General features: G+C 50.9%; 1 protein-coding gene across 4 annotated transcripts in view; it reads left to right on the top strand.

Moving 5' to 3' along the window:
- The first annotated feature begins 9459 nt into the window (after positions 1 to 9459).
- Positions 9460 to 9685, top strand: part of pgs1 (phosphatidylglycerophosphate synthase 1) — a 102222-nt gene continuing 101996 nt past the window's right edge. For all 4 annotated transcript variants that reach the window (XR_011936246.1, XM_072483578.1, XM_072483579.1 and 1 more), the window contains exon 1: positions 9460 to 9615. Coding sequence is in view for 3 of the 4 variants with exons in the window: in XM_072483578.1 (XP_072339679.1) it covers positions 9476 to 9615 (140 nt within the window). In the remaining variant the exon portion in view is untranslated. The remainder of the gene's footprint in view (positions 9616 to 9685) is intronic.

The following is a 9685-nucleotide window of genomic DNA, read 5'->3' as shown; positions in this document are numbered from 1 at the left end:
GCAGTTTGCCCTGTGCAGTTTGCAGTGTATTAGTCTGCAGTTTGCCCTGTGCAGTTTGCAGTGTATTAGACTGCAGTTTGCCCTGTGCAGTTTGCAGTGTATTAGACTGCAGTTTGCCCCGTGCAGTTTGCAGTGTATCAGTTTGCCCTGTGCAGTTTGCAGTGTATTAGGCTGCAGTTTGCCCTGTGCAGTTTGCAGTGTATTAGGTTGCAGTTTGCCCCGTGCAGTTTGCAATGTATTAGGCTGCAGCTTGCCCTGTGCAGTTTTCAGTGTATTAGACTGCAGTTTGCCCCGTGCAGTTTGCAGTGTATCAGTTTGCCCTGTGCAGTTTGCAGTGTATTAGGTTGCAGTTTGCCCTGTGCAGTTTGCAGTGTATTAGGTTGCAGCTTGCCCTGTGCAGATTGCAGTGTATTAGATTGCAGTTTGCCCTGTGCAGTTTGCAGTGTATTAGACTGCAGTTTGCCCTGTGCAGTTTTCAGTGTATTAGACTGCAGTTTGCCCTGTGCAGTTTGCAGTGTATTAGACTGCTGTTTGCCCTGTGCAGTTTGCAGTGTATTAGACTGCAGTTTGCCCCGTGCAGTTTGCAGTGTAACAGTTTGCCCTGTGAAGTTTGCAGTGTATTAGGCTGCAGTTTGCCCCGTGCAGTTTGCAGTGTATTAGGCTGCAGCTGGCCCTGTGCAGTTTGCAGTGTGGTAGTCTGCAGCTTTCCATGTGCACTTGGCAGTGTATTAGGCTGCAGTTTGCCCCGTGCAGTTTGCAGTGTATTAGTCTGCATTGTGCCCTGTGCAGTTTTCAGTGTATTAGACTGCAGATTGCCCCGTGCAGTTTGCAGTGTATTAGTCTGCAGTTTGCCCCGTGCAGTTTGCAGTGTATTAGTCTGCAGTTTGCCCCGTGCAGTTTGCAGTGAATTAGGCTGCAGTTTGCCCCGTGCAGTGTATCAGTTTGCCCTGTGCAGTTTGCAGTGTATTAGGCTGCAGTTTGCCCCGTGCAGTTTGCAGTGTATTAGGTTGCAGTTTGCCCTGTGCAGTTTGCAGTGTATTAGTCTGCAGTTTGCCCTGTGCAGTTTGCAGTGTATTAGACTGCAGTTTGCCCTGTGCAGTTTGCAGTGTATTAGACTGCAGTTTGCCCCGTGCAGTTTGCAGTGTATCAGTTTGCCCTGTGCAGTTTGCAGTGTATTAGGCTGCAGTTTGCCCTGTGCAGTTTGCAGTGTATTAGGTTGCAGTTTGCCCCGTGCAGTTTGCAATGTATTAGGCTGCAGCTTGCCCTGTGCAGTTTGCAGTGTGGTAGTCTGCAGCTTGCCCTGTGCAGCTTGCAGTGTATTAGACTGCAGTTTGCCCTGTGCAGTTTGCAGTGTGCCCTGTGCAGTTTGCAGTGTATTAGACTGCAGTTTGCCCCGTGCAGTTTGCAGTGTATCAGTTTGCCCTGTGCAGTTTGCAGTGTATTAGGCTGCAGTTTGCCCAGTGCAGTTTGCAGTGTATTAGGCTGCAGTTTGCCCCGTGCAGTTTATCAGTTTGCCCTGTGCAGTTTGCAGTGTATCAGTTTGCCCTGTGCAGTTTGCAGTGTATTAGACTGCAGTTTGCCCCGTGCAGTTTGCAGTGTATCAGTTTGCCCTGTCCAGTTTGCTGTGTATTAGATTGCAGTTTGCCCTGTGCAGTTTGCAGTGTATTAGGCTGCAGTTTGCCCCGTGCAGTGTATCAGTTTGCCCTGCGCAGTTTGCAGTGTATTAGGCTGCAGTTTGCCCCGTGCAGTTTGCAGTGTATTAGGTTGCAGTTTGCCCTGTGCAGTTTGCAGTGTATTAGGCTGCAGTTTGCCCTGTGCAGTTTGCAGTGTATTAGACTGCAGTTTGCCCTGTGCAGTTTGCAGTGTATTAGACTGCAGTTTGCCCCGTGCAGTTTGCAGTGTATCAGTTTGCCCTGTGCAGTTTGCAGTGTATTAGGTTGCAGTTTGCCCCGTGCAGTTTGCTGTGCTGTGTGAAGCTCCAGTTTGCTGTGCTGTGTGAAGCTGCAGTGTGCCCTGTGCAGTTTGCAGCGTTTTAGGCTGCAGTTTGCCCTGTGCAGTTTGCAGTGTATTAGGTTGCAGTTTGCCCCGTGCAGTTTGCAGTGTATTAGGCTGCAGCTTGCCCTGTGCAGTTTGCAGTGTGGTAGTCTGCAGCTTGCAGTGTATTACACTGCAGTTTGCCCTGTGCAGTTTGCAGTGTATTAGGTTGCAGCTTGCCCTGTGCAGTTTGCAGTGTATTAGACTGCAGTTTGCCCCGTGCAGTTTGCAGTGTATCAGTTTGCCCTGTGCAGTTTGCAGTGTATTAGGCTGCAGTTTGCCCCGTGCAGTTTGCATTGTATTAGGCTGCAGTTTGCCCCGTGCAGTTTATCAGTTTGCCCTGTGCAGTTTGCAGTGTATCAGTTTGCCCTGTGCAGTTTGCAGTGTATTAGGCTGCAGTTTGCCCCGTGCAGTTTGCAGTGTATCAGTTTGCCCCGTGCAGTTTGCAGTGTATTAGACTGCAGTTTGCCCCGTGCAGTTTGCAGTGTATCAGTTTGCCCTGTGCAGTTTGCAGTGTATTAGACTGCAGTTTGCCCTGTGCAGTTTGCAGTGTATCAGTTTGCCCTGTGCAGTTAGCAGTGTATTAGATTGCAGTTTGCCCTGTGCAGTTTGCAGTGTATTAGGCTGCAGTTTGCCCTGTGCAGTTTGCAGTGTATTAGGCTGCAGTTTGCCCCGTGCAGTTTATCAGTTTGCCCTGTGCAGTTTGCAGTGTATCAGTTTGCCCTGTGCAGTTTGCAGTGTATTAGACTGCAGTTTGCCCTGTGCAGTTTGCTGTGTTGTGTGAAGCTGCAGTTTGCCCTGTGCAGTTTGCTGTGTTGTGTGAAGCTGCAGTTTGCTGTGCTGTGTGAAGCTGCAGTTTGCTGTGCTGTGTGAAGCTGCAGTTTGCTGTGTTGTGTGAAGCTGCAGTTTGCTGTGCTGCGTGAAGCTGCAGTTTGCTGTGTTGTGTGAAGCTGCAGTTTGCTGTGTTGTGTGAAGCTGCAGTTTGCCCTGTGCAGTTTGCTGTGTTGTGTGAAGCTGCAGTTTGCCCTGTGCAGTTTGCTGTGCTGTGTGAAGCTGCAGTTTGCTGTGCTAAGCTGCAGTTTGCTGTGTTGTGTGAAGCTGCAGTTTGCTGTGTTGTGTGAAGCTGCAGTTTGCTGTGCTGTGTGAAGCTGCAGTTTGCCCTGTGCAGTTTGCTGTGCTGTGTGAAGCTGCAGTTTGCTGTGCTGTGTGAAGCTGCAGTTTGCCCTGTGCAGTTTGCTGTGCTGTGTGAAGCTGCAGTTTGCTGTGTTGTGTGAAGCTGCAGTTTGCTGTGCAGTTTGCTGTGCTGTGTGAAGCTGCAGTTTGCTGTGTTGTGTGAAGCTGCAGTTTGCTGTGTTGTGTGAAGCTGCAGTTTGCTGTGCTGTGTGAAGCTGCAGTTTGCTGTGCTGTGTGAAGCTGCAGTTTGCTGTGCTGTGTGAAGCTGCAGTTTGCTGTGCTGTGTGAAGCTGCAGTTTGCTGTGTTGTGTGAAGCTGCAGTTTGCTGTGCTGTGTGAAGCTGCAGTTTGCTGTGTTGTGTGAAGCTGCAGTTTGCTGTGCTGTGTGAAGCTGCAGTTTGCCCTGTGCAGTTTGCTGTGTTTTGTGAAGCTGCAGTTTGCTGTGCTGTGTGAAGCTGCAGTTTGCTGTGCTGTGTGAAGCTGCAGTTTGCTGTGTTGTTTGAAGCTGCAGTTTGCTGTGCTGTGTGAAGCTGCAGTTTGCTGTGCTGTGTGAAGCTGCAGTTTGCTGTGTTGTGTGAAGCTGCAGTTTGCTGTGCTGTGTGAAGCTGCAATTTGCTGTGCTGTGTGAAGCTGCAGTTTGCTGTGTTGTGTGATGCTGCAGTTTGCTGTGTTGTGTGAAGCTGCAGTTTGCTGTGCTGTGTGAAGCTGCAGTTTGCTGTGTTGTGTGAAGCTGCAGTTTGCTGTGTTGTGTGAAGCTGCAGTTTGCTGTGCTGTGTGAAGCTGCAGTTTGCTGTGTTGTGTGAAGCTGCAGTTTGCTGTGCTGTGTGAAGCTGCAGTTTGCTGTGCTGTGTGAAGCTGCAGTTTGCTGTGTTGTGTGAAGCTGCAGTTTGCTGTGTTGTGTGAAGCTGCAGTTTGCTGTGTTGTGTGAAGCTGCAGTTTGCTGTGCTGTGTGAAGCTGCAGTTTGCTGTGTTGTGTGAAGCTGCAGTTTGCTGTGCTGTGTGAAGCTGCAGTTTGCCCTGTGCAGTTTGCTGTGTTTTGTGAAGCTGCAGTTTGCTGTTCTGTGTGAAGCTGCAGTTTGCTGTGCTGTGTGAAGCTGCAGTTTGCTGTGCTGTGTGAAACTGCAGTTTGCTGTGCTGTGTGAAGCTGCAGTTTGCTGTGCTGTGTGAAGCTGCAGTTTGCTGTGCTGTGTGAAGCTGCAGTTTGCTGTGTTGTGTGAAGCTGCAGTTTGCTGTGTTGTGTGAAGCTGCAGTTTGCCCTGTGCAGTTTGCTGTGTTGTGTGAAGCTGCAGTTTGCTGTGCTGTGTGAAACTGCAGTTTGCTGTGCTGTGTGAAGCTGCAGTTTGCTGTGCTGTGTGAAGCTGCAGTTTGCTGTGCTGTGTGAAGCTGCAGTTTGCTGTGCTGTGTGAAGCTGCAGTTTGCTGTGCTGTGTGAAGCTGCAGTTTGCTGTGCTGCGTGAAACTGCAGTTTGCTGTGCTGTGTGAAGCTGCAGTTTGCTGTGCTGTGTGAAGCTGCAGTTTGCTGTGCTGTGTGAAGCTTCAGTTTGCTGTGCTGTGTGAAGCTGCAGTTTGCTGTGCTGTGTGAAGCTGCAGTTTGCCCTGTGCAGTTTGCTGTGCTGTGTGAAGCTGCAGTTTGCTGTGCTGTGTGAAGCTGCAGTTTGCCCTGTGCAGTTTGCTGTGCTGTGTGAAGCTGCAGTTTGCTGTGCTGTGTGAAGCTGCAGTTTGCTGTGCTGTGTGAAGCTGCAGTTTGCTGTGTTGTGTGAAGCTGCAGTTTGCTGTGTTGTGTGAAGCTGCAGTTTGCTGTGCTGTGTGAAGCTGCAGTTTGCTGTGTTGTGTGAAACTACAGTTTGCTGTGCTGTGTGAAGCTGCAGTTTGCTGTGCTGTGTGAAGCTGCAGTTTGCTGTGCTGTGTGAAGCTGCAGTTTGCTGTGTTGTGTGAAGCTGCAGTTTGCTGTGTTGTGTGAAGCTGCAGTTTGCCCTGTGCAGTTTGCTGTGTTGTGTGAAGCTGCAGTTTGCTGTGCTGTGTGAAACTGCAGTTTGCTGTGCTGTGTGAAGCTGCAGTTTGCTGTGCTGTGTGAAGCTGCAGTTTGCTGTGCTGTGTGAAGCTGCAGTTTGCTGTGCTGTGTGAAGCTGCAGTTTGCTGTGCTGTGTGAAGCTGCAGTTTGCTGTGCTGCGTGAAACTGCAGTTTGCTGTGCTGTGTGAAGCTGCAGTTTGCTGTGCTGTGTGAAGCTGCAGTTTGCTGTGCTGTGTGAAGCTTCAGTTTGCTGTGCTGTGTGAAGCTGCAGTTTGCTGTGCTGTGTGAAGCTGCAGTTTGCCCTGTGTCGTTTGCTGTGCTGTGTGAAGCTGCAGTTTGCTGTGCTGTGTGAAGCTGCAGTTTGCCCTGTGCAGTTTGCTGTGCTGTGTGAAGCTGCAGTTTGCTGTGCTGTGTGAAGCTGCAGTTTGCTGTGCTGTGTGAAGCTGCAGTTTGCTGTGTTGTGTGAAGCTGCAGTTTGCTGTGTTGTGTGAAGCTGCAGTTTGCTGTGCTGTGTGAAGCTGCAGTTTGCTGTGTTGTGTGAAGCTGTAGTTTGCTGTGCTGTGTGAAGCTGCAGTTTGCTGTGCTGTGTGAAGCTGCAGTTTGCTGTGCTGTGTGAAGCTGCAGTTTGCTGTGCTGTGTGAAGCTGCAGTTTGCTGTGCTGTGTGAAGCTGCAGTTTGCTGTGCTGTGTGAAGCTGCAGTTTGCTGTGCTGTGTGAAGCTGCAGTTTGCTGTGCTGCGTGAAACTGCAGTTTGCTGTGCTGTGTGAAGCTGCAGTTTGCTGTGCTGTGTGAAGCTGCAGTTTGCCCTGTGCAGTTTGCTGTGCTGTGTGAAGCTGCAGTTTGCTGTGTTGTGTGAAGCTGCAGTTTGCTGTGCAGTTTGCTGTGCTGTGTGAAGCTGCAGTTTGCTGTGTTGTGTGAAGCTGCAGTTTGCTGTGCTGTGTGAAGCTGCAGTTTGCTGTGCTGTGTGAAGCTGCAGTTTGCTGTGCTGTGTGAAGCTGCAGTTTGCTGTGCTGTGTGAAGCTGCAGTTTGCTGTGTTGTGTGAAGCTGCAGTTTGCTGTGCTGTGTGAAGCTGCAGTTTGCTGTGTTGTGTGAAGCTGCAGTTTGCTGTGCTGTGTGAAGCTGCAGTTTGCCCTGTGCAGTTTGCTGTGTTTTGTGAAGCTGCAGTTTGCTGTGCTGTGTGAAGCTGCAGTTTGCTGTGCTGTGTGAAGCTGCAGTTTGCTGTGTTGTTTGAAGCTGCAGTTTGCTGTGCTGTGTGAAGCTGCAGTTTGCTGTGCTGTGTGAAGCTGCAGTTTGCTGTGTTGTGTGAAGCTGCAGTTTGCTGTGCTGTGTGAAGCTGCAATTTGCTGTGCTGTGTGAAGCTGCAGTTTGCTGTGTTGTGTGATGCTGCAGTTTGCTGTGTTGTGTGAAGCTGCAGTTTGCTGTGCTGTGTGAAGCTGCAGTTTGCTGTGTTGTGTGAAGCTGCAGTTTGCTGTGTTGTGTGAAGCTGCAGTTTGCTGTGCTGTGTGAAGCTGCAGTTTGCTGTGTTGTGTGAAGCTGCAGTTTGCTGTGCTGTGTGAAGCTGCAGTTTGCTGTGCTGTGTGAAGCTGCAGTTTGCTGTGTTGTGTGAAGCTGCAGTTTGCTGTGTTGTGTGAAGCTGCAGTTTGCTGTGTTGTGTGAAGCTGCAGTTTGCTGTGCTGTGTGAAGCTGCAGTTTGCTGTGTTGTGTGAAGCTGCAGTTTGCTGTGCTGTGTGAAGCTGCAGTTTGCCCTGTGCAGTTTGCTGTGTTTTGTGAAGCTGCAGTTTGCTGTTCTGTGTGAAGCTGCAGTTTGCTGTGCTGTGTGAAGCTGCAGTTTGCTGTGCTGTGTGAAACTGCAGTTTGCTGTGCTGTGTGAAGCTGCAGTTTGCTGTGCTGTGTGAAGCTGCAGTTTGCTGTGCTGTGTGAAGCTGCAGTTTGCTGTGTTGTGTGAAGCTGCAGTTTGCTGTGTTGTGTGAAGCTGCAGTTTGCCCTGTGCAGTTTGCTGTGTTGTGTGAAGCTGCAGTTTGCTGTGCTGTGTGAAACTGCAGTTTGCTGTGCTGTGTGAAGCTGCAGTTTGCTGTGCTGTGTGAAGCTGCAGTTTGCTGTGCTGTGTGAAGCTGCAGTTTGCTGTGCTGTGTGAAGCTGCAGTTTGCTGTGCTGTGTGAAGCTGCAGTTTGCTGTGCTGCGTGAAACTGCAGTTTGCTGTGCTGTGTGAAGCTGCAGTTTGCTGTGCTGTGTGAAGCTGCAGTTTGCTGTGCTGTGTGAAGCTTCAGTTTGCTGTGCTGTGTGAAGCTGCAGTTTGCTGTGCTGTGTGAAGCTGCAGTTTGCCCTGTGCAGTTTGCTGTGCTGTGTGAAGCTGCAGTTTGCTGTGCTGTGTGAAGCTGCAGTTTGCCCTGTGCAGTTTGCTGTGCTGTGTGAAGCTGCAGTTTGCTGTGCTGTGTGAAGCTGCAGTTTGCTGTGCTGTGTGAAGCTGCAGTTTGCTGTGTTGTGTGAAGCTGCAGTTTGCTGTGTTGTGTGAAGCTGCAGTTTGCTGTGCTGTGTGAAGCTGCAGTTTGCTGTGTTGTGTGAAACTACAGTTTGCTGTGCTGTGTGAAGCTGCAGTTTGCTGTGCTGTGTGAAGCTGCAGTTTGCTGTGCTGTGTGAAGCTGCAGTTTGCTGTGTTGTGTGAAGCTGCAGTTTGCTGTGTTGTGTGAAGCTGCAGTTTGCCCTGTGCAGTTTGCTGTGTTGTGTGAAGCTGCAGTTTGCTGTGCTGTGTGAAACTGCAGTTTGCTGTGCTGTGTGAAGCTGCAGTTTGCTGTGCTGTGTGAAGCTGCAGTTTGCTGTGCTGTGTGAAGCTGCAGTTTGCTGTGCTGTGTGAAGCTGCAGTTTGCTGTGCTGTGTGAAGCTGCAGTTTGCTGTGCTGCGTGAAACTGCAGTTTGCTGTGCTGTGTGAAGCTGCAGTTTGCTGTGCTGTGTGAAGCTGCAGTTTGCTGTGCTGTGTGAAGCTTCAGTTTGCTGTGCTGTGTGAAGCTGCAGTTTGCTGTGCTGTGTGAAGCTGCAGTTTGCCCTGTGTCGTTTGCTGTGCTGTGTGAAGCTGCAGTTTGCTGTGCTGTGTGAAGCTGCAGTTTGCCCTGTGCAGTTTGCTGTGCTGTGTGAAGCTGCAGTTTGCTGTGCTGTGTGAAGCTGCAGTTTGCTGTGCTGTGTGAAGCTGCAGTTTGCTGTGTTGTGTGAAGCTGCAGTTTGCTGTGTTGTGTGAAGCTGCAGTTTGCTGTGCTGTGTGAAGCTGCAGTTTGCTGTGTTGTGTGAAGCTGTAGTTTGCTGTGCTGTGTGAAGCTGCAGTTTGCTGTGCTGTGTGAAGCTGCAGTTTGCTGTGCTGTGTGAAGCTGCAGTTTGCTGTGTTGTGTGAAGCTGCAGTTTGCTGTGTTGTGTGAAGCTGCAGTTTGCTGTGCTGTGTGAAGCTGCAGTTTGCTGTGCTGTGTGAAGCTGCAGTTTGCCCTGTGCAGTTTGCTGTGCTGTGTGAAGCTGCAGTTTGCACTGTGCAGTTTGCTGTGCTGTGTGAAGCTGCAGTTTGCTGTGCCGTGTGAAGCTGCAGTTTGCTGTGCCGTGTGAAGCTGCAGTTTGCTGTGCCGTGTGAAGCTGCAGTTTGCTGTGCCGTGTGAAGCTGCAGTTTGCTGTGCCGTGTGAAGCTGCAGTTTGCTGTGCTGTGTGAAGCTGCAGTTTGCTGTGCTGTGTGAAGCTGCAGTTTGCCCTGTGCAGTTTGCTGTGCTGTGTGAAGCTGCTGTTTGCCCTGTGCAGTTTGCTGTGCTGTGTGAAGCTGCAGTTTGCTGTGCTGTGTGAAGCTGCTGTTTGCCCGGTGCAGTTTGCGGTGCTGTGTGAAGCTGCTGTTTGCCCTGTGCAGTTTGCTGTGCTGTGTGAAGCTGCAGTTTGCTGTGCTGTGTGAAGCTGCAGTTCGCTGTGCTGTGTGAAGCTGCAGTTCGCTGTGCTGTGTGAAGCTGCAGTTCGCTGTGCTGTGTGAAGCTGCAGTTCGCTGTGCTGTGTGAAGCTGCAGTTTGCTGTGCTGTGTGAAGCTGCAGTTTGCTGTGCTGTGTGAAGCTGCAGTTTGCCCTGTGCAGTTCGCTGTGCTGTGTGAAGCTGCAGTTTGCTGTGCTGTGTGAAGCTGCAGTTTGCTGTGCTGTGTGAAGCTGCAGTTTGCCCTGTGCAGTTCGCTGTGCTGTGTGAAGCTGCAGTTTGCTGTGCTGTGTGAAGCTGCAGTTTGCTGTGCTGTGTGAAGCCTGCAGGCTGACCTCATGCAGCTCTCTCCCAGGATCCCTCACTCGGCAGTAATGGCGGCTCCCATGGAGGTGAACAGGCTGCTGGCCTCGGTACTAAAGCCGTTCGCTGCCGGTTTGACGAGGCTGAAAGTGGGATTGCGGAGGAGGGAGCGGAGGTGAGTTTTACCAGGCTGACTGTGTGCCTTCCCCGCTGGGTTTGTGTGTGAGGAGTCAGGCTCCGAGGGC

Source organism: Scyliorhinus torazame, chromosome 18 (genome assembly GCF_047496885.1).
Source record: "Scyliorhinus torazame isolate Kashiwa2021f chromosome 18, sScyTor2.1, whole genome shotgun sequence".
NCBI lineage: Eukaryota > Metazoa > Chordata > Chondrichthyes > Carcharhiniformes > Scyliorhinidae > Scyliorhinus > Scyliorhinus torazame.
The sequence above is the reverse complement of the archived record's forward strand: the minus strand, read 5'-3'. Positions and strand labels throughout refer to the sequence as shown.